Below are 25529 nucleotides of genomic sequence, written 5' to 3'. Positions count from 1 at the left end.
CAGATACAGCCTGTATATATAACGTCATATACCTAGGTACCTATTATTATATAAATATATTATGTGGCCGCAGTCGATTTGTAATGTTACCAGACTCGCATATAATATCTATTATTTAAATTTTCACACTTGACTGTCGAAGGTTGACTGTGTACGATATACTGTTTGAACTGTGTACGGTGTGAACTACAATAATATGCAAAATTAATGTAGGTACGTCGATATTTCAATAATAGGTATTTTGTAATGCTCTTAAATACTTTTATCTTGAACATATATTTTTCTGTTTAAATAAATCTCAATGTTGTTATATTGATGTAAGAGAATAATTTGATTGCAGTTTAGATTCTGAGTAGAGCAATGAGTGTATTGATTTTACAATAATGTGTGTTTTTATTTTTTATGTGTCTGAAGACTTTTTTGGAGTAGAAAAATACTTCAATCATCAACTTTGTGGAAGGTTTTTGGTTGCAAATTGAATCTAGTTTGTACTTTCAAAAAAATATTAACGTTTATTAAAATTATAATATTATTATTAAAATATTTGTTATTGGTCACCTATCAAAAAGTTAGACCGACTCCGATTAGAATCGTTTTTATCGTATACAATGATTTATCATTTCAAGGTCAAGTTGAATACATTATACATCCATTGCAGTTAACTATTCAATGTCGAGGTGCACTTGGCATAAATAAACAATAGTGTACCGCAGATTGGTTACCTACTTGACACCTTATTTGTATTTTTATTATTCATGTTTAAAAACAGTTAAATATTAAATTTAACTGTCTATTAAATTATATACCAATCAGATTTAATTTTTTACAAGAAATCTACATCGAAGTCGATGATCATATAATTTTGTTGCATTTCAGATTTGCTCGAGCGTGCACAAGTGACCAAGGAGTGATATCTCTGGCTAGGTTTAGTCCAATGCATAAAATCGGTGAGTAAACGTATATTTATAAGTATCTCTTTAAATAATAAATTTTTAAAAACATTGTTAAAAACCCATTGAAATATCATTAGATTTCCTAAATGGTTAAGCATTAGGTTTATAATTAAAAGCGTTATCTGCACAATTAAACGTTAGTTGTTTACACGACCGTTGAACTAATTTTTCATCGATATCTACCAACTGTAGCTATTCAGTTTATTGTTTATTGTGTATATTGTAGAAATAAAACAATACATCTTATACAGGGTTAATTACCAAACATTTAACCCCCACGGCCCACGTTATTCTTTTATTGGATTTACACTCAATCAGCAAATAATTTTAATTAAAATAGGAGTGTAAATATACTACTACGTCATGTCATGGCAAGTAATATTGCAGCATAAATTACTGATGAATGGTAAACTTGTGATAAATATAATATAATAATAATATGTAACTTATAGTAGCGACTAGAGACTGCATAGCTAGTAAGCACCACCTATTAGGTTAACATCTTTCAAGCAGAGAACTTCTTTAATATTTATTAAATTTGTTTTGCACCACCATAAAATAGACCAACCAGAAATAAATTTGTTTCGTAGTGTTATGACAAAGTCGAATTTGTAACTGTATACTGTATAATGCATATTTTTTTATATCCCGGGTATTTTTTTGCTTATAAAACGATAAGCTAATAAAAAAAAAAGTTAATTTTTGCTTTTTGGGACATAATACTTTTTTGGTCTATTTTTGCACATTTTTTTTTTGAAATAGCGTTTATCAAAACGCCCAGCAGCTATTTCTATACCATTTGATTATTTAAAAGCCTCGATGAACTGACGCAGCGACTGCGAGTCGATTAAGTATTTGAGTGAACACTACAGGCCGACATAAGTATAATATGCGTGTCATATTTGACCTCGTTCTTATTTTGTATGCTATTTATTTATTTTATTTATAACATATTTTATTAATTAAGCTGTTAGAAAATAAAAATTTAAAATCATATTTCAGGGTTTTGAAGTGCAAAAATGATTGTATAGTTTGGGTTTTATGTCATCCAGTAAAGAGTTAGAAAAAAGTTAGCTAAAAAAATATTTCATTATTTATTATTATTACTATTTTAACCCATACACTTACGACTTACCTATTATTGTTATTATTATTATTACATATAACAAACCATTAGTGTACATTACTATGTATTATAGTAATTCAATACTATATTGTATTATTATACAATTATTATCCACTCCTTTTTCATATAAAATGTCAGATAATATAACGTAAAAGCTGTTCATTTCCCATAAAATTTTGGTTTGCTTATGATTTTTTCCCAATTATTTTTCTTTATCAACGCTCATTAACAAATCTGTGATTCCAGCTCTCGACAATATTGGTATTTTGATTTTCCCCGTTTAATGTCCCTTCATTCACATTCCTTCATACCTCTAATGGATACTGCAAGTATACAACACTTCAACTTGACGTAGTTTTATAGTTTATACCTAATGTTTCCCGGACCAATCTTTTTTACGTTCTCGTACGTAGGTAATAACAGTCTAAAGTTTTCTAGTATCTAATTAATTATCTTTTGCTAAAACAACGGATTTCAAAAAGTTTATACCTTCATAAAATATGATGTATTGATGTGTAATAGCAAAAAACTAGTTCGCCAAACATACCGCAAAATGATTGAACTTAAAATATTGGTAATAAACAATAATACCCGATGATAAATTGAGATGATAACATCGGGTGTAAATTTGTCTGTTATAAGTTATAAGTTGATTTTAAAGTATACAGAGCAATTAAAACATATTATTCGAAAAATATGGTTTCGGAGTTTTTTTCATCGGATTTTTCTCATAGTACTCTTTTTTCTAACAACATGTTCTTTGAAATTAACCATCACCATCACATTCACATCTAAATTACTCATTCGAAAATAATATTCTTAGTACCTAGACCGCGGTTTGATCTGCATAACTAAACATTTTTGTTGTATTTAACGTCTATATGGTTGGACCAACAGGAATATATTCAACCATCTACTATATATTACCAAATTATTTTTTTCCGCGTGCGTACAATATAGTACCTATACCCACTTGAATCAAAGTTAATTGAAACAAGTTGACTGCATTGAGTATGATATGTGATACACTCAAAACTTATTCCACTATTGCCCTTAATATTTTACTTATACTTGCCAATTTCGTCTTGAGTATCATACATGATACTCAACATTTTTTGGGATTATTTATTTATTTATATCTAGGGAATTTCCTACGCCAGAAACACTGAAAAAAAACTTAATATCATATGTGATAATCAGCCTGGATTCGTAAAACTACTGCGTGCACATATTATGATACTCAAGGCGTTCGTGGCAAGATCAATGAAATTGGTAGGGCAGTCAACTTGTTAATAGACCAATTTAGAATATAATTTATAAGTAATACCGAATCGCTCCAATATTACATATTTACAATGCCATACAACATTTATAAAACTCATCAAACATGAACATTTTTTAGAGAAATATAATTATTTTTAGTTTTTGGAACAATGAGCTAAATGCATGAAAGCTCTTTTTTCCAATCGCTGCTTACATGTAATATGTGTATTATAATGTACTGTTATATATTCAACCCGGTGTACATGGACGATAAGAATGTACTTTATAGGAATAATCAATATTCACATCGTAGAGTCGCAACTTAATAGGTATACCATACCATATACATATACCATATACCATATACATAATACATTTAGGTATACATAATAATATGCACTACAATATACTATATTACAGTAATTAATGTAACTAAAGTCATCGTTCGCACGTATATTGTTCAGAGCATATTATACTAGTTGTCTCTCAAATATACGAATTGCTTTCCATCTTTATCGCAAATAAAATGGTCAATAAACATAATAATTTCTGTTAGTCGTAATAATAAAACATGCGTCATACAGCCGTTTTAAATTTGATGAAAAATAAATAAAAAATTTGTGCTTACAAATATATTATATACATGCTTATCGTATACCTATAAAAATACATAGTATGGAGGTCAAAAATTGTATAGAAACAAATTACTTGGGAACTTATACATAATTTTTAAAAAAATATTCTTTTGAAATGTCAATTCTCTCCAAGATAATAAAATTGACTATTTAATTAAACATCTAAATATAAACGAACTCTACTAACGAGAAATGTATAGGTTATTTTTTTATTGTATTTCAGAAAACTATTGAGAAAAAAATAATAACCTCTTTACATATAAAGTACCAACAAAATTCAAGAAAACTAGAAAATATTTCCAACATATATAGCCATATAGGTAGATCTTTGTGAAACAATAAGGAGCACTCATTTTAGTGGAAAAAGTAATAATAACAGATAAAACTATAAAAAAGTAACTTAAACAAATATAAAAAAAATAGGTAAGTACATTATTGTAAGACTGATATATTACTCGCTAGTTGCTTTTCTCAACTGTAAAACATAACAGAATTCCATTAAACGCTTAATAAACTAAAGTGAAACCATGTTTTCTATATAATATTAGCTATAGTAACGAACAATTTTTTACGTTTTTATTTAACTGTACATTTCACATTTCAACAATAATATTGAATTTCATGAGTAAAAATATTATATTATATACTTATATACAATTTTAGGAATATTTCATAGTAAATTATTATTTAAAAAATTATATATCTTAAATCGGTTGTGTTTCATAATTATTGCTATATACCTAATGCGATCGTTTTTTGCGTAAATTCAGATATCATATTATTATGTCAAAAAGATGTTGCCGATGTCATTGAGAAAAAATAATAGTTTTTAAAATGCTTAGTGCTTACATTACCTTCGTATACGAAATGATTATGAAACGCTCTAGCTCTTTTGCGAACGCAGCAAAAACACAAGTGTGTAAGATGTAATTATGCGTGGTAGAATTTAAGCATTACTTTTTCAAAAAAAAAAAATAAATGTTTAAGTACCAAACCAAATCTTATTTTAAGTTTACATTAATAGTGATGTTAACATAAATTTTACATGCCTGATACCGCAATATTGGTTCACGGATAGCATTTAATTTCCAAATTTGAATACTTACCAATACTAACCATGGGCATCTTCACACCTGCTCAAACTTTATTGTACCTACTTAATATTATAATATCGGTGTCGTTTATCGAAATCTCTATAATAATACTTTTTACAGCCACATTTTTCAATCCTATTTCTTTACACCTCGATTGTATGCACTAACTGTCTTGTATACTTTTCGATAATAATAAAAAAAAACATTAGAGCAATATATTAATAACAAACTACCGTAGTGTCAAAAATATTATATAATTTAATACAATATTATATTATAATTAATATACACTTAAATACTATTTGCCGTTGTTAAAATTTGTAAATCATTCAGGGTTATTATTTTTAGAACCAAAGTGGACCAAAATATGTATATTTATTTATTTACACATGTTTTTTGAGGATACATATAGTAATACTCTCTACATTGTATTAATGTATTATTCTGTTTTATTAAAATGTTTACAAATGTATATAAATTTCTCTTAAATAACTAATTATTTTTGTGAGTACCATGATATCAAAAATACGAGGCAAGACATCCATGTTGGTCTCTTTATTGAGCTTACTATGATATGCTATTTCATTATTTACTTGCTCACATGGTAAGAAAAATAAAGCCTCAAACAATTGACATTACAACAACCTAACTTATTATAATAATTCAAGAAATTATTTTTTTTTAGAGGAATTTGAAGTATCCCATATTTTTTAAGATGTGATGGCAAAACGAGTAATCAATTGTATGTTAAATTACTAATCTTTTTTATCACATAAATACATAATAATAAAATTACTGTGTACATTTTGAATACATAATCCAATATCCATACATATATAATAGAAGGTATTATATTATATCAACCATATTATCCCTAATGAATTATACTCTCATGTATCTTATCATTTTTTAATGTTAATTAAAATGTTTGGATCTTCAAATATACAATCAAAGCTGCTAATAACTATTTAGTTATTTATAAATATTTATAATATACTAACATTTCACCCTGATTTGTATTACCCACTTTATCATATTTTGATTTATTTGAAATTTTGAACAAACTATAATATCTATATAATTTATATAATATTATTATATAGGTAGTATTGTTTGAGAAAAACTGAACCCATCACCTCGGTGTACCAGATTTGCCTATCTATATCGCCGTGTGATGATCATGTGGCATGTGATACTGTAATCCCTAGGCTTCCAAATATATTCTAGTTTCTACAGAACATTACTCGTTATTATTATAAATGGTTTTATAAATCAACGGTTACTCATAGTTAGAAACGATGATAAACGATATTTCAGGTGAATGGCCCTTAGCGAATTATCAACATCATAAACATCGTTAAATACATAATGTATAACATTAATGTCATGACATTTTTAAACTTTAATAATAAATCTTCTTGAATAATAAAACAATTGTTTACGGCTAAATGATAACAAAAGGTAAACATTGTTGTTACAAGCAATCCAAATCCTATTTATCATTTGTTAGTTTAGTGGTATTATTTAATGTAATATGTAATATCAAATATGCATATTATACGTTTTACATCGTACGCACATTAGTTAAGCTAGGCATTTTATTAGGTTGTGTATATTAACTAAGAAGTAAATTCGTTCGCTAGCTGTATGAAGTATGTCACCAAAACGCGAACTGAACATAAAATGGAATTATATTATTTACAGCTAGGCAGATACTAACTTTACGTCTGATTTTTTTTTTTTACGAATAGTATAGTTTTCGTATTGGTAATTTTATGATTTACAGCCGATAGCGTCGTAATGTTTTAGTACATCATCAACTAACAAGGCTATACTAATATTATTAGTTTTGAGTAGTAATACATTTTTAAGGAAATTGTATATATAACAATATGCTGTATCCTGCAGACCCACTCCCAGTTATTTTTCCTGTTTATGATATTATATTGCACTGTTTCGACAATAAAACAGTTGTAGGTATGCCAACACGCAGTATACCTACAAATTGTGCACTTAAAGTCGTTAGTTTTCGGTGCTTATGACCTAATGATAGTGTGACGTGATTCTAAAACACTATCATAGAAAATTTATATTTTTAAAAATGGGAAAGGCAATATCCTCAGCTGTTGGTCTTGCACAAGTGATGATGTGGTTTCACGTTGTGAGAACAACACTATACTAAAAACATTCAATGAAGTTAATGGTTAGGTATCTTAGCAGTACCATTTTATTAGTTGTATATGTTCACGTGGGCTTGTTTATTCCATAAACATTAATATTATGCATACTTTAAATATTTGGGTGGTTTTGGGTATACTATTAATGGTGTATAGGTCATTTAAGCACGATGAAATCCTATTTCTAATATATATATATACACGCACGCCAAATGGTTCAACATCACGTAGCGGTTGTGTCGTAAACGTTACCGTACTCTAAAAACCAAAGGTATAGAAACTATTTGGGTTAGAAACTTAGAACTTAGAATACTGAATTTAATTAGAAGCAATAAAAATTTGTTGACAGATGCCTTACATCTTTTAAAATACGTTAGGTTATTAAATATATCAAAATACTTATGTATATTATTGGTTATGTTTTTTTTTATCAAAACTTTTGTGATAAATATTACATTACTGGTTAGCAATAGTACATTTAATAAAAAAAAAATTACTATAAAAAAAAACAACTCATTAATTATATAATCATTGACAATAAGGTATATAACACTACAATACTAAATTAGACTCACATAATTAGGAAACCAAATTTGCATTTTTTTTTTAAAGAAAACCAAGTTATTGTAAAGATTAAAATATTACCGTAGGTATTATAGAATAGATTTGAAATACGATGGGATCCCAAAAACATCTCAATCCCAGTGTTATTAAACAAAAAATAATCCATCGTATAATTAATTGTAATTGTAATTGTATTAATTATTTATTGTTTAATTGTATTGTAGTTGTTGGATTCTGGTTGGAGAAATGGGATTAAAAGAGATATTTAGTGACATTCATGGGACATATCAAATTTAATTCGTCGATGTCGTATGGCAATAGAATAATTCTGAATATTATGTTAAAAACCTCACAGCTTATAAAATTACAAACATGATTACAAAATAACCAGAACATTTTTCATCAAAACTTATTTACTGGCAAAGGTATTTTTTTTAAATAATAATTGTATTATAAATTTATAATTCAGATGTTTCAACTTAAAATATCTACGTTATGATAATATTACATAACTTATAATTTAGTAATGATATACAGACTTTCCACTGTAAGTAGATTCATTTATTAGAAAATAATCTCGAAACGGTTAGTCAAATGTGATTTATGCATTTTAGGTTAGAATAACGAGTCGAAATATATGATATAAGTAAACAAGTCTCCAAACTAGGTATCGTCTTTCAGATGTAGTAATAGACCCAAATTACTGTATGAATTACCTATACAAATAACCTAACCTTGCCCGCCTCTAGAGGCGCCGCCATTGTCCACCGTGAGGTCTACACGTCATTATTGCAAGAATACCCAATTGTTTTTATTTAATTACATAATATATTATTAAAAGTGTCTGAAGTCATGATAACACGCTTTCCATTAACTATTATTATGTAAGCCTTTATGTGTAGGTATAGTAATTAATTACACTATAACGTATAGTATAGGTAGGTAGCCTATATTTAATCTTCTTCGGTTCATCATAAGGATATTCAAATAAAATCGTGTACGTTATGTTTTATTATCAAAATTATTATCATAACACCACCGACACGACAATGCTTTTCTAATTTCTATAATAGCCCTTTTATGTTCAAACTAACAATATATTGTAATCAAATTGTTTGAAATTAGGTCATTGTACTATCATAATAATCGTGCATGCATAATATATCACATCATATTATTATTATAATTAACTTTTGATACAGGTTATACTAATTTGGACGTTGGCAAAGTGCGATTTAGAGGGAATTAAATAGACACATTAATGTACATCTAAAATTGGGAAAGTTATTTGTCTTTTCCTCACAGTAAAGGAAAATTCCAATTATTTTGAAACGCCGTTAAAATAATAAGAACCCTTCACTGTAGCGCGCTACGTAGGTGAAACACTTATTTTAATTAAACGTATTCGATTTCATTAGGTCGTTATTTTATAAGCCATTATATTATGAAAAAATTCATTTATTATTTATTTCACATATAGGCGTATTATAATTGACAAGGTGATTGACGATAGGTACTTAAAAATATATACCAATTAACCTGTTTTTGGGAAAAAGTAGGTACATCTTATTTGCCTACGGACAAGTCGTATGTATGAGGTACGAGTATACAACGCTGACGGCTAAATATCAACGAGACCTTGGATTACAATATTATAATAAATATAATTTTACCGTATAACACGTCGGTAACGCGATACTAAATAAATCGTGTGGGCAAGCGGTATCCTTATAAATTGAGATATGGGTGAATAATAAATAATATAATACCACACAGTAGTACCGTACTACAATATTCAAATATAATACGCCAGTTTATCAAATATCATAACGCAATCTAATATTTATCGCATAATATGCTCAATGTGCACAAATTTCATAATATCTATGTATACATAACAAATTGTAATATTATATTGTATTTTATGTTCATATGGAACGCCGATAAGAAAAGGAATCCAAATCTGGTTTTTATATTTTCTCATTAGAGCTAAAGAAAACATTTAATATAACCTTTGAAGTACCTATGAATTCTTTTTTTAGTTTAATTTTTTTCATATTAAGATGAACACTCATAAATTTTTCATATATTTATTTTTTTTTTTTAAACACGTAGATGGGTAATTTATATTTGCTATGAGTGTCTAAGGAATATGTATATTATATTATGGCACATATTATCTATTATACCTACACGGTACACCGTGACCCAAATTCGGAGTTACATATTGTTTATCAATATTTCAGTTTTAGTCAGAGGCATGATTATACCTCCCAAGGGTTTTGAGGAGGTGAAACCAAAAAATAAGTATTCTCTTAATAGTTATAATTGAACATTAATTTATAATAATCTGCAAAATATACGTTTATTTTTTTTCTCTTATAACTGAAAATGGTATTAAGTTTTTTGAATCTTTTTCACATACACTATGAAGTTGAAACTTTCTTAATATCTTGATCGCCGTCTCGTAATTATTATTAAGTAATTTCAATGGTAATTTAAATCCTTTCATTTCTATCTCAAGAATTATAACTACAATGTGTGGCAGTGGTGTCGGATTCATCTGAGTTAGAGCATGAGCAATCGAACCATATAAACAGTATAAACAATTAAAGGGAAAGTTTAAACTCTAAATACAATATCAGGAAAGAGCCTTTGTCGTCTACACTGTAGACCCTAAAGAATTGATGTTTGAGGTTTTACTTCTGCTCGGAAGACGTTTCTCAAGCAAGCGAGTGAAGGTCGACCTAACCCGAAAACGCTATTCTATAGCTGAACCTGTCATAGTCGTTTCTGTGTCCTATAGTTTCCGATAATCCTTGATTGGAGTTCCATAGTTGATCCCACAGGTCGTCGTTGGAGCCCGTCTATCATGTTTGTAGGTGACACCGTGGAATAGGGGCAATTAGGAGTGACATGGGGGGGGGATAAGTCCTCCCCAATTGTTTAACCATATTTTAGTTTAAAACATTAATTATCAGGGTTTGTGTTGCTGATACAATTTTAGCCCCCCAGAAAAATGTTCCTAGTTGCGCCTATGCCGTAGATACTCGCAGATCACCGAACAGTCATTGGTCTCAAGTCTGCTTGTCAGTATAAAGGTACAACGGTGATGATCGGTAGATCCTCGCCGTCGGGGGACACTTGCAAGTTCATCGCTTGTAGTGGGAAACTCGATAGGCACGTGAAAGGCATGGTGTTCCATACAAACCAAGGGGATTATTATTTTAAAGCCTATAATATGCTAGCCAACCTCAAGTTTTCTCTAGTTTGTTGTTGATATGAGTGCTGTACTCCACGTGCTAGGCTGGCGTATTTTATTATTGATTTAATATACATTTTGTATTACATTATGTTTAACTTTGCTCGTAACGGGATATTAGGCTGTGACGACTGATATAGATGGTATGAAGAGATGGATCTGATGCGCATATAGCTTCCTTCGCTTACTTCAGTGACATGTCAGCGGAATAATTATTCGTTATAGAAAAACGATTGCAGTATAGTACCTATGTTAAGGAACATTGTACAATCTACAAATCCTCCTTCTACACAAATAATTTGTATATAATTTTACATATAGATAGGTATTTAATAAAATAACCACAAAATTAAAATTAAATATTTTTTCGATATTCCAAAAAAAATCCCAAATGTTTTGATGTAAAAACGATAACATTTCAAACAATTGAAAATCGATACTCCAAGAAAAATTAAGGGAGGTTAGGCCTTTATGTTATTATATTAGCTGACCGCGTGCACCTTGTTGCCCGTTAAAAATGACAACTCTATGTGATTCAAACTTTCTTCAATTCGTTATTTAATATTCTGTGTAATGGTGTTTAAAACTTAAAAAATTTCATTGACGATCTTGAATCTCAAAATGCTTGTGCAAGAACGACTTTAAAATGCGAATTTTGAAAAATGCTTTCTTAGTAAAAACTTAAATGGAAAGTACCGTGAAAATCGCAAGTCTCAAGCTATCATTGTTTAGGTCCTACGTTGATAAATCAGTAAGGCAGTCAGGACACGTTCGATTATATATTATATGATAGCCATCCCGACCGGCCGTTGCCCGTGAGACTAGTTTGTGATTATGCGAGTAGTATGAGCAGTATATTGTCACTTGTCAGGTTATATTATTATATTTTGTAGACCCCACGAGGTGCGTACGTAAGTGTATAATTCCTAACTCTAAAGTTTCAAAGTTATACCAAGTTATTTATCGTTATTATTATTATTATTTATTAGTATTAAAATATTACCATATAATTTATATTTACCGTAGATTTAATCTATCTTTATCTCCATTAAAGAATTTTAACTCAGTCATTTTGATGGTTTTGGCCAAATATAAAATACAGGTCTACAATAATAATTATATTCAATCATAATAACTAACCATTTTATTTTTTGTACCCAATAACAATATAAATAAACAAAAATATATTATTCATCATTATTATTGTTTTTGTTACAAAAATTTCTGAAATTTGCAATTAAAAAATTAAAGGCCAATTATCGAGATAAAATAAAGCATATAGATCCATGGGATAGTGTAGCTTTATGATGGTAAAAATTTTTTTAATCTGTTCAGCAGTTCCAGAGATTATCCCAAACAAACGAACAAACAAATATTTATTCTTTATACAAATTATTAGTATGGATAAGAAACAATATCGTATAATTAATTAATCGTAATTTTCGTTCTTTAGTTAATTTATGGGTTATAAATAATAAATGTATATATGTATAAATATAAACTCTTTAACCACCCCCCCCCCCCCCCCCAGTGGGTGGGAAACATCGTATCTACACAACTGGTTGAAAATTATGTCAGCGGTACAACTAAATTAAAAATTATAATAGTTAATAATAATGTCTAGGCGACAAGTACACTTTCATTATGATCAAATGTTATTTTTGTTACGGAAGTACCTACTCGTGTTTTATCATATTATTATATAGTAGGCGAAGTGTAGTTGCACGTGGAAACCAATTCCATAGTTGTTGATTTATTTATTGGATGAGTCAATTTTACTCAGAAAATTGCGAACTCCTAAAACTATATGACAGCGCACATATTATAACCGTAAGTAAGTGAGTAGATATGTATACTGCGTCCGTCGAAGTATTATAATATTTTATAACGAACGTCAAAGTTAGGACTTATCCGAACGACAATGATTTACCCAACTGTTATCGTTAGGTCTGCATAAGTAAATCCTATAACCCGTGCAGTTGAATTAGGGGCTCACCAGCTGGGGTCGTAGGTTATTATAAGCACGTGGCCATGTAAAATATTAGTATAGGAACTGCGACCATAGGTCACTATATTACTTGAATAAGCCCGCTATTAGTTGGAAAATAGTATACCCATCCACCAACGTTGTAATTTTAATATTCCGGTTTAGGTACTAACTCTTGCCCATTTGCCAAAAGATGACATATTGTTGATGTCAATGTATATTTCAGAATTCCTTGGGCTTGATTAGTCGTAAAGTAGCAAGGTAGGTGTCGGTAAATTAAAATCAATGCGTATAAAATTATTCATGATAAATGTCATACTTAAAATAAAACAATAAATTATCTTTTCAAGTCTGTATATACGAATTAAATGCTTTAAGAAATCCTTGTGTCAAATTATAATTTATCAAACCGAGTAGGTATAAACGTATAATAAGTTTATTTATTTACATAGTTTATAATTAATTTTAATCGGTATAATAAAAACGTATTCAAATGTGCGCTAATGACATAATATTATATTGTAAGGGTCTTGGCTTCCACGTCTGATTTGACATTATGTCACAAACGGTATAAATTAATTAATTTTAATTTTTGAGCGGTGCGAAGAATGTATTGTTGATTCAATGGTGTATAATTGGTGTGTGTGTTTTTTTTAAAATTTGTTTTCAGTTTTTGATTTTTTTCCTTTCCTCACTTTTTCTGTAGGAAGTAGTGATATTGTAGGAATCAATTCGGTACATTGAGGAGGTCAAAAGTTAAAAACTCCCAGTAATTTTCTTAATTATTGGGAAAAACTTGAATATTTATACAAAACCTGTTTTTGACAAATTCGATTTTGTTTTAATTCAAAAACGAATTATCACAGATACTTGAAATATTCACAAAATGTTTACATTAGCATTTTATATACAATATAAAATATACATATACATGTAGTATGGTCAATGGTAATTTTCAAAATATATTGCCTCTTTTTGAGTTGCTTATAGATATTTTAATTTTACGTTTTATTTTAATTTTAATAATGATTAAAAAATAAATGCAAACTCGATCAAAAAGCATGAACGATTAACACTAGGTTTTTATTAAGTTTTTTGTATACTGTAATTCAAAAAAAAAAGTTTAACGTAAATCTACAATAATTTTTTATGATCGTTTGAAGTTTGAATAGGTAATTGAAACGAACATTTTCGAAATTATTTTGTAGTTGAAAACACATACAAATTTTAATAATCATACCTTAAGTAGTTAAGTTTGACAAAGTTCCATTTAAGACTTGTTTACAAAAATAATTCCACGAATATTTTTATCCTCTCCTGAAGTTTTGATGAAATCGTAAATTAACGATTTCCCGAAAGTTGATAAAAATGTTTAGAATCATCTTATAGTCTTAAATATATAATACAAGCTTCTTTATAAGTAATTCTTACTTAATACTTACTAAAAGTCTTAAAAATATATGTATAATGTATATATAGAATAGCAACATTCTTTTTAAATGTTGATTAAAATGGTTATTTAAACGAAGAATGACGATTTTAGTTATGTGGCTATCGTTCAAAAATATTATTTATGAGGAATTGATACATTGGTGCTTTTACGTATTTTGTTGTATTTTACTGTACACGATGACATTTTAAAAATATTTATATCAATTTTAAGCTATTGTCTATTTTATATTTATACCTTGAATACCTATTTCCACAGTTCTACGGTAAGTCGGTATTGACACAAAAGTCAATGACAACAATATAATATGATATAAATAATAAATACATATAATACTATTATAAATTATAATAATCATTAAAATACAACAAATGGGATATTTTCGGCAACAATTAAGTCGATCTACCGCATTAAAATAATAGTAAAATAAATTACTATAATAGTGTTACAGTTACAATAGAAATAGACATATATAATAAAATTTGCTTAGCAAAAGGATGACAGGCCATCTCCGCTCAAAGTCGTTTTTTGTATTAAACTAAAATTATTAACACACCCGTTACAGTGTCCTACTCAAAAATGAGGTACACTGACACCACCTACTATGCACATTACAGCGTTACCTTACAGCATTTTTTAAATTTACCCACGTATAGAGTTTTTGTGAATTATTCGAGGATTGAATATTTTGTTAAAATTGAAGGACACGTGGCACGTTAAAACGCGGTCTATGTATATACCTAATATACATAATACGTTGGTAATGGCGCCCGTGCTTGGTGTTAACGAATTCAAGTGTTTGACAGTATAAAGGCTGATTGAATTTTCGCACCGAGTTGCCTATACACGCTTTTTGTCCGTTCCAGGACTAATTCGATTTTAATTTAGTAGAGCTAAATTATATTCGTTATGGCAGCTTGATCTCCACTGAAGTCCCTCTCTTTCTCGTCATAGTACCTAAGTCACTTAAGTGAATAGTTTTTCATATCGTCACCAATGTCTGTACTCTAAATTATGTCGTATACACAAGAGTACAAGACTCATTTCGGTTTTTTTTTTTTTTCGTTACAGGGTTTAACGTTCTTCACAATTCTTAAACCTACATCTGCAACAGGGTTAATACTTAATATGACATCATGACGTAGATCATATTATGTTGTAAGACGTCGAGAAAATAAAATGAAACATTTCCAGAACTTTTTCAGAAAGGAAATGTTGATGCTTATATTCGATAGGCCATATAGACGAATTATGAAATATTAATATAATTGTATTGAAAATTACATAATATTACCTCTTTGGATGGTTGTTACTTATTTGCATATTAGATGATTCGACTACTTAAAAAATAACGAAATTCCTTATTTCAAAATATAACATAATATTATCGTTGTATGATTAGTTAAAAATCTAACAACATTAAAATGAATAGAAGGGAATTCTATTTCGCTCATAAAGTATTTTTTCTTATTCTCGAAAACTAAAGAATGTTCATATTTCTTGAACACTCGTCGTCCATTGTTATGTTTTGATCTATATAATAATAGTGTAGTATCAGCTTTTTTTTTTATATTTTCCTTTTCGGTATCTTACCCTAACCTTTACCCGGTAATTTACTTTTCTTTAGCTCTACTCAGCCGTCGTGCGATGTCAAGATGACGTGGTATGCTATTGTTCAGCAGGTTATCCGGTATCTATCTGTAATTACATAAGAGGTGAAAATCTCTCGAAAACTACATTATATTCTCGCCTAAAATATTCAACTATATTCGTGTATTATAATAAATAACTATTAATAATTATGTGAATAAAAGTTGTGTTTGAAAGACCGTTCATATATTATAATAATAGATTTATTGTAATAATTATATTATAAAAATAAAATCGTATAGTCCATCTACGAGCAATTATCAATACTGGGCGGATAAAAATAATTGCCAAAACATATTATTATTCCGTAAATATCTATGCATTGAAAATGCATTCGTATTATGATCTCATAATACTATTATATTGGCTTTGTGTCATACAAATATGAAAATCGTAATGTTGTTTTCCTATACCTTTAACCTCATCGCCAGACATTCGCTCTCGAGACAACCCGCCTCCCCACTACCAACACGTAACTACCGACCACGATCGCACCATTGAATTACAAGTACAGTCGAGTCTCGATAACTCGAATGTCAAGGGAGATAAAAATTAATTCGACTTATGTATTTTTCGAGTTACAACTCGAGTTTTTTTTAAAAAATTTTCCTAGGGACAAAAAAAAATTCGAGTCATCGAGACTTGACTGTATCGCTTCTTATATCATAAGAAACGAGTTGAACACATTCTGAACTTATTTCTTGTCTATCCTAAACTATCGTTATTATTATTATATATTTTCTAGGCATAAATCGTCAGTTAGTTTAATATCAATTATATATTATTAAGATATAGATTGATAGCTGAACCCATCTCTCCTTTCTCAAATTTATTTTAAAGTTCCTGGTCGTCCGACAAGATTGTATTTTCCCGTTTACATTCCTTTTTATAACATTAAATATGGTATGATGAATCCAGTTGACCAGATGATGCCAGTGAACACCCTATGTTATTCAGATTATAACAAATAGATTTTAAGAATTTGTTATTGTATTTTACACGTTTATGTTTGTGAATTATGTACAGTTATTATGTATCTACCTACTATTGGGCATCATGCTAGTTTAATGTAATAATAATAACAATAAATAAATAAATAAATATAAAAATTATATTAACGATATGGAGCGTGTGTTTTTTCAGGCGTATACCTGGCTGCGGGGGCGAATGCCAGTGGCGGTGCGATGCCGTCGCCACTGTCGTCCGGCGGTAGGAACCACCCGCTGCGCAGCGAGAGCCGGTCATACGCGTCCTGCGACCTTGATCCCGTCATGGAGGAGAGGAGCGAGATGGACAGCAGCTGTGGCGGCGTGGCCGGCGGCGGACCGGTGGCCGGTTTAGGGGCGGTGGCCGACGGTGGCGGGGTCGTTGGCGGCGGAGCGGTCGAGGCTCTCGTGTGTCCGGACAGCTAGCAACACGTGCTGGCCATCGCCAGGATATCGGTGGCCGTGCAGACGGATAAACCGCCACCCAGACCGGTCAGGTCACCGCTGTGGAACACTCTCACCAACAACCCGCCGGACGAGGCGATCAGCTGACATCCGGCCCGGCCCGAACAGCTCAAGGCCATAGCGATCATAGAACCTTGACGGGCCCGACACACACCCACCCAATCTTACCCACGGTCCATCCACCCACCGGCATGGACGCGCATTTCCGCGGCTATACAAATCTTATTTTTTGTCGTCTTGTCATCATGATAATAATATTATGCTATTGTAAAATACGGTAAAGATAACTTCAGACAAAAATGCCAAATATGTGGGTACATATTATAATATGTGCTATAGTTTGTTTTATAGTGATTATACTCGTATCGTGTAAATATAGTGTGATAAACCGTTCACTGTTCAGATATTATCTGGAATTGAGTTTGGCGGAAAATTCGAATGTGTTAATATGTTATTAGTTTACCAATTAATATTAGTTGAGTTTGTATTTATTATTTTCTTGTAGTTCGTATAGTTTTTACCCATCAAATACTTCCATGATTTTTTCACGGGCAGTTTAACTAAATATCCGATCAGGCCGGTAAAAACATATAAATCCAAAAATTCAAATAATCCGGACATTTTGATCTTAATAATAGGTAGGTATCTGGAGTTTGATAAAATCCTTTTCCACCCAACGTTGATGTATAATACGCACACACACAATATTCTTCTCTACTAAATCACACTCTATCTCTCGCTCTACCTCCACCTGTCTTTCTTTTAGACGCAAATCGCCTACCCGCGGAACATTTCAGTTTCAGTTTGATGGGCATAAACTTTAGCAAATAAACTTTCCAAACAAACAACCTAGGCCACGCCCACGCATACGTGTATATATACACTTATGCGTGTATGTATGTGAACACAATGTACTTATCACAGCTGTACCCTACTCTACTTCCACCCTTTACGCGTCGTCGTCGTCGTCGTCGTCGTCGTCATATCATCGTCCGGTGCCACTACTATTCACACACACATATATATAATTACTTTTCAAACTTTTATCGACCGGATACCGAAATCATGTTTATTCGGGTGACGGTAACGAATCGGATAAATCCTAAAATAAACTTAAAAAAAACTGCGTTTAACGATCAACATCCGTTTGGACAAACGAACTAACTTATTGCTCCCTCTTTCGTTACTAAGTGTCACAACGCAGCCTTTGTGACTTGACAGTTGACAGTATATATAATATATATATTTTTACTTTCATTAGGTACACATGAGATATGGTTGTATATTATATTATTATGTACTTATATTTTTAACTGTTATAGGTAGGTTAGAATACTAATATTAAATATTATTAAGCTGCAACCATGGTTTAACTACTAACTATATTCCTTATTTGCTGAGTATACATATTTTGTCTTGTGTATATTTTAAACATCCATATTATGGGTTCATTATTTTGCCAATTATTATTATTGTCATGATATAAGAATAGTGACTACATATAATAATGATAATATTAATAATAATTGTATTATTATTTGCTAATGCACTGTGGTCTGTGATGTAATGTGACTTCGTCAGACATTTAACTATAATGTAATCAATATTTTCAACGACAAAAAACGTACCGGTAAATTAGTAGAAATTATAATTTCAGATTGTCACAGTTTATGATGTTGATGTTGGTCTTTCATTTTACGTTTTGGCGTCAAAGCCTATTTATCTGACGACCTCCGAGCAGTACCATAGACACGCGTTCGCAAAATTCCGTTGATGAATGTTGATTTCTGAAATGAGCGAAATATTTTTAAGATTTGATCTAAATACAAATTATATTATATTATCATCTTCCGTCGATTAAATACAGAAAATAATACAATATAAATAAATAAATTTAAAAAAAAATTTGATAAGAAAATATCAAAATTAATTTTGAAAAATTAACTAAATTGATAAATTAACATAATTAGCTAGGTACCTATATATCAATAATAATTTGATTAGCAACATCATAATAAAAATAATATTCATTTTCAATTTCAAGTCGTTATAGAATAAAAAAAACTCTTTTCAAAAATACTACATTTTCAAAATTATTTTATTGATACGTTTTAGAAAACACGCCTGTGACGAGCAATTAATCGGTGTAAAGCAGTGACAAAATTATTACTGATAACATTATAACATCACTCACAATATTAATTAGTAAAATAAAAATGAGTTGGTGGTATTTAATATTCATTTGAGTTATTGTATTATTAAAAATACTAAATACTTAATTCTGCAAGTAACAATATTATTTAAATACAAAATACAATATACTTTAGAAAACAACTCAGTAAATACTAAATATAGGTATAAGATAAGTAAAATAAATCGTACTTAAAATGTTGAATTATGTTTTGGATTAGATGTCAAGTACTTAAAAAGTTGATTAAGCTTAACTTGATAACAAATTAATTAAAATAACGTAAGTTTGGGTTTTTCGTTTAGAGATTACCAAAAAAATACTTAATAAGACTTCATAGTCACTAACTACTAATTACTAATTATAAGTACCATTTTGAATTTTTGATAGTTCAACTAAATAGCCTGTAATAGTTTGCTACAACTGAAAGTATTATGGTACAAACAATACAATTTGCTTTTATCAATTATAGAGCGTGTACCTACGTCTCTATTTCAATTCAACTCGTCTGAAAATTGCTCTGTACACTTTACGTATATTTTAGCAAGAAACACGAATACGTACTTTTATATATTTTTACCTAAAAAAATCGCCACACGCTTGGGCACCAATATCAGAATATTGTTTGATCGGTTCAAAAATGTTTAACACTGGTCCGCAATCACGTGGCGTTTTTTAAAAAAGATAAAAGTGCGAAATCGTGCTTTACCGACTTGTTTGTAAGCACGATATATTGTGTCAGACTCGAGAGTTTCGATATCGACATAATTTCTGCCCTCGGGCGCCGATAAATACAATTCATTTTCTACTTGCGATTTTCTAAACAAGAGCTGAGGTCGAACCACGTAACGGGGAAAGTAATATACAATTATACTGTATTATATAGGTGTATACACCCCGAAAAACTTTTAATGGTTTCGACGGAATGATATAAAAGTGTATAGTGCATTGCGCGTTGCTGGCGTTATACAACGTGGTAACTTAATCCGGCTTTGCGACGGTTTACTCGGGAGACGTGTCGGGACAAATTTATATATACGTTTGGTAAATAAATTAGGGTCGAATCGAAAAATAACTGCTACTGCGGTGGTTAGGATAGGTATAATATTATTATTATTATCATTATTATTATCATTATTATTAGTCTTGGCCAGGACAATTCGTTATTGCGGAGCAGCCGAACGGAGAAGCTCTCCGTCATATCGTAACCGTGGAAACGGCGAGTTCGTTATTATTCCATTAAGGATATAGGTCTATATGGAAATAGATTTATAATAATACAAAATACACAAATACGTTCGTTTGTGTAATTGTGTGTGTGTGTGTGTGTGTGCTAGTCGTTCATTAGTGGGTTTTTCAAGTGTGTGTAAATAAAATATAAATAATAATATTCGAGATTGTAAAATGACATTATTAATGTCATTTAATCCGTAATCAAATATGAACGACAATCATTGGTCGTAGTGTTTGTCAGCGTATTTGCAATGTGTATCGATATATTATTATACTGAATTATACTCTAGACTCTAGATAGTTGATATTTTTAAGGTTTTCATTGATTTTATGATTGATTTTTGTGATTTTCAACAAAAAGTACCTTAGTAAAATATATTGTACACTAAATTTCATTGAAAAATGTTTTTGGTTATTTTTTGGAATTTGCTGTAAATTTTTTTCTCTGAATCAATTTTATTAATTTGTCATACCTTAAACAGTTATACTCATAAAATACTTATATTAAGACATAATATAATTTTGTATGAATACGCGTAGTATCATTATTTAGAAAAAAATGGTCGTATGATATAATATTACTATTGTTTGGTAGGTATTTATTTATATTTTTTTTTTTTGTGACCCTCAGCGACATCGGCCTTTGGGTTTATGTTGTGTGGGGGTGGTTACGATTGGTACCTAACACGGTTGGTGTTCCAACACGTGGTTTTATGTGCGGGACAAGGATTCGTCGCCAAGAACCCGAGTGGTCACCCATCTGGGAGCCAGCGACGACGGACAAAATGATTGACAGCAGCACACGTTAGTGACTGCGGCCAACCACCGCGTCAGACAGGCCTCTATTAATAAATATTGTAATATTATTATTTAACAAAATCATATCTTGTATACCTAATACAAACACACTGTGAATAAGAAACGTTTTATTTTCTCTAAACGGTTATACCTGTATCAGTGAGTTTATATGAAACTTTAAAACGTTAATTAGTGCTTAATTTTTGGTTTTTATTTTTAGATTCAAAAACTTATCACAATGTTATAAATAAATAAAATAATTATAGTAATATGAAAAATTATTAGATCAGTAATCAATTATCAGGTAATATCGTCATAAATGTAGAACTTTGACGAAAAATAAAGAAAAGATATAACCAATTTGTTAAAACTTAAAAAGCCATACCACTATAATGATAAACGGGGCCAAATTCGTAATAATCATTGTCATTTGATTTTTTTGCAAGCTTATTGATTCAGGCACAAACCTGTGCACTATTGCAAATGACCAAGCCAATATTTTTTTTTTACGACTTCAAACTAGTAATTTTAAAATCGGTTTAGACGGTTATACATGGTCGTACATTAAATAATATGAATTTTACTATTCGTAACAAATGACATACTCCTAAATATTGTAAATAGTTTGATGTATAATAATATTATATTAAACATAAGCATAACCGGGTTTTGTACCATTTTCTTGTATTAACCGCAGTACAATCACTATACTATTATAGTAAGTATTATGGGCGTTCACTCAATACATATTTGTATGTAGAGTAAAATATTTACTTTTAGGTTAAATAAAATATGTATTACGTTGATTGTTAATATGTTTGTTTTTTTTTTAAGTATACTATTGTTTTAGTTATAACAAATCTTATAATATAATAATATGTATAATACATCATGTAATAAACATTTTGAAATATAAACGAATTTTCCTTTCATTTATTGACAACATTGAACTCTACTCACTATGTAGGTAGGTACTCGGTCTTAACAAAGTATAGGTTGAATATAAATCACATTTTTTCAATAATCTTCCCAGAATTATTACAAACCGTTGCGTCGGATCAATTTAAAAAATATTATTATTATTTATTAGAACGAACAAGAATGTATAAACAATCTGTAATAAAATGTGTACAATAAGTAATATAGGGGGGGAGGGTATACCCGAAGACTCTACTTCATAAAATTCTAGTCGGCTAGGGTGTGGCACGAAGGACTTATTTTCAAACTCAAAAAATTCCTCCCTGCCCCTTATTACCTTCTTATAAAATCATACCTTGAAAATCGCACTTTCTCTGTTCGCGTAAATAAAAGCTACTCGGCAAATTTCCAAATTCTAGCTGGAGTCCCTCGAGGAAGCAACATAGCTCCTTTCCTTTACCCTATATTCGCCCACGACACTCCGATTTCTCCACATACAACACTGGGTACTTACGCTGACGACACGATAATCCTGGCCTCAGATAATGACCCCCTGGTAGTATCTCAACGGCTACAAAATCATCTTAACGCGATTAAATTATGGTCAAACCTTTGGAAGATAAAAATAAACGAAGCAAAATCATCTTTTATTACGTTCTCTCTTAGACCAGGTGACTGCCCCTCTGTATCGCTCAATAATAACCTAATTCCAATTACCCCGACAATAAAATACCTAGGTTTGACATTCGACAGACGCCTAACATGGGCTCAACACCTTAAAAACAAAAGAAAAACAGTTAACTCCAGACTCCACTTGTTCCGCCCTCTTCTACGACCTAAGACAGCAATTAGTAATAAATTATTAATATACAAAGCTATCATCAGACCCGTTTGGTCCTACGGCATCCAGATTTGGGGCTCTGCCAAACCCTCCAACACGAGAACAATTCAGGCATTCCAGTCAATCTGTCTGCGGCTAATTGTCTCTACTCCATGGTACATCACAAATAACAATCTCCACAAAGACCTAAATATTCCATCGCTCCCTCAACTAACTAAGTCTCACTACGTCTCCTCCCACTCTAAGTTAACCCATCACAACAATCCATTAATAAAACTCCTATCTTCTTTTACAACCCCCGTTAACCCCCAGAGACGTCTTAAACGATCCTGGCCTAGAAACCTCCTAATTTAGTCTGTCGGGTGGCACTACTGAGTGCCCTCCCAATATCTGTTAGTCTCGCTAGTTATATTATCTTTAATCAAAATTATTTATTGTAGCAAATGTGTATAGATTGTAATTATATGTATTTTTAATAAAAAAAATAAAAATAAAAAATAAATAAAAGATACCTACCTAATTTTAGATCTTTTTCCCCCATAGAGCATTGTTGTGTTGTTTTTTCTAGTAAATATTAAAATAAATACATACAAATCGTACAATGTACATTATAATTGCATCAAAAGTTGTTAGCCCTTATAGGCGGTCGACTGATTGGTGGTATTTTTTGTTATAGGGAATTATTATAAAACAGCCACCAAAGAAAAATAAATTGCTTCCTTCTTTGGAATTACAAATGCAATAAAACAATATTCAACTTAAAAGTAAATTATTATAATAAGAAACTACAGAAATAATGAATAATACAATTCATCAGCAGCGGTCAAGAGGTGATTTAAAAAATTAAAAAAATCAATAACAATTTTATTAATATACCTATTTTACTTTTACGGGTGAAACACGATTGCGTACTTTCGTTATCGGTAATACCTTTTTAAGCTACACGATTGAGTACGAATTTATCTGATTTTTAACTACACAAACGAAGTTTTAAGGTAAACAATTCCATTTTATACATAGGTATAAATAATTATACATTTTAATAATTAAAATAATTGATTTAAAGAAAAATGCGATGATAAATTATAATAATTTAGATTAGATGTAGGTACTAAGTCGTTACAAAAAAATAAATAATTTCTCAGTCTTATTTAACGTCATATAAATAATTTGTATAAAAAAAACATATTGTTTTTTCCAACGTAGGTGCAAAAATAACAACTATTCAGTTACTCATACCTATAAAAATATCAAAAAAATTGTTTATACATTTAAAGTTTAAATTTTGACGAAATCGGTTAGAGTAATACAACAATAAACAACATTTATAACAATAAACAACATTTTACATTAATTTTTATAGAACTGTACATGTACTGGATGTATTAGGTATATTATGGTAAAATTAATAAATTTTACAACGCTGCATATAATTTCATACGCAATCGTATTTATTTTTTTACAAGTATTTTTTAACCCATCTAAAAATATACGCAATACTCCTGTTGCTAAAAAGGACAAACGTACGGAATCGTGTTCTACCCACTTTTACAACTTAGCAACATTATCTATTATTTCATCCTAGTTAACAAAGTTTACCAACCTTTTCTCAATACTCATCATAATAAAACTTTATAATACATCTTGTGAAAAGGTTCTCCTTAAATATGATTTTGCATATTTTCTAGGATACATCAAAAACGTGTTGCTGCTACACTATACCTAAAACTTAAAGGACTCTTTTGTGAATTGAAACATTTTTAAACCGCAGTTAAATCAAAGTTGGCTACAGGCCTGGATTTTGTTGGTGGATATTGAGACTTAAAAGAATACTAAAAATAGTGTTTTTTTAACTTGGTTTTTTACGATAGTTCAATTTTTTAGCAAGTTATGCTTATATAATAAACCGTAAATGAAAAATGCTCATAACTCACTTAAA

The 25529-nt window shown here is 30.0% G+C and overlaps 1 protein-coding gene across 8 annotated transcripts in view; it reads left to right on the top strand.

The window, feature by feature from the left end:
• LOC132941358 (uncharacterized) overlaps positions 1 to 22746 on the top strand; it is a 103225-nt gene extending 80479 nt beyond the window's left edge. For all 8 annotated transcript variants that reach the window (XM_061009378.1, XM_061009380.1, XM_061009379.1 and 5 more), the window contains 2 exons: positions 877 to 947; positions 17305 to 22746. In XM_061009378.1, the coding sequence (XP_060865361.1) occupies positions 877 to 947; positions 17305 to 17573 (340 nt within the window). In that variant the 3' untranslated portion in view covers positions 17574 to 22746. The remainder of the gene's footprint in view (positions 1 to 876; positions 948 to 17304) is intronic.
• Positions 22747 to 25529: the final 2783 nt, after the last annotated feature.

This window comes from Metopolophium dirhodum, chromosome 3 (assembly GCF_019925205.1).
Source record: "Metopolophium dirhodum isolate CAU chromosome 3, ASM1992520v1, whole genome shotgun sequence".
Taxonomy (NCBI): Eukaryota; Metazoa; Arthropoda; class Insecta; order Hemiptera; family Aphididae; genus Metopolophium; species Metopolophium dirhodum.
This window is presented reverse-complemented; position numbering and strand designations above follow the sequence as displayed.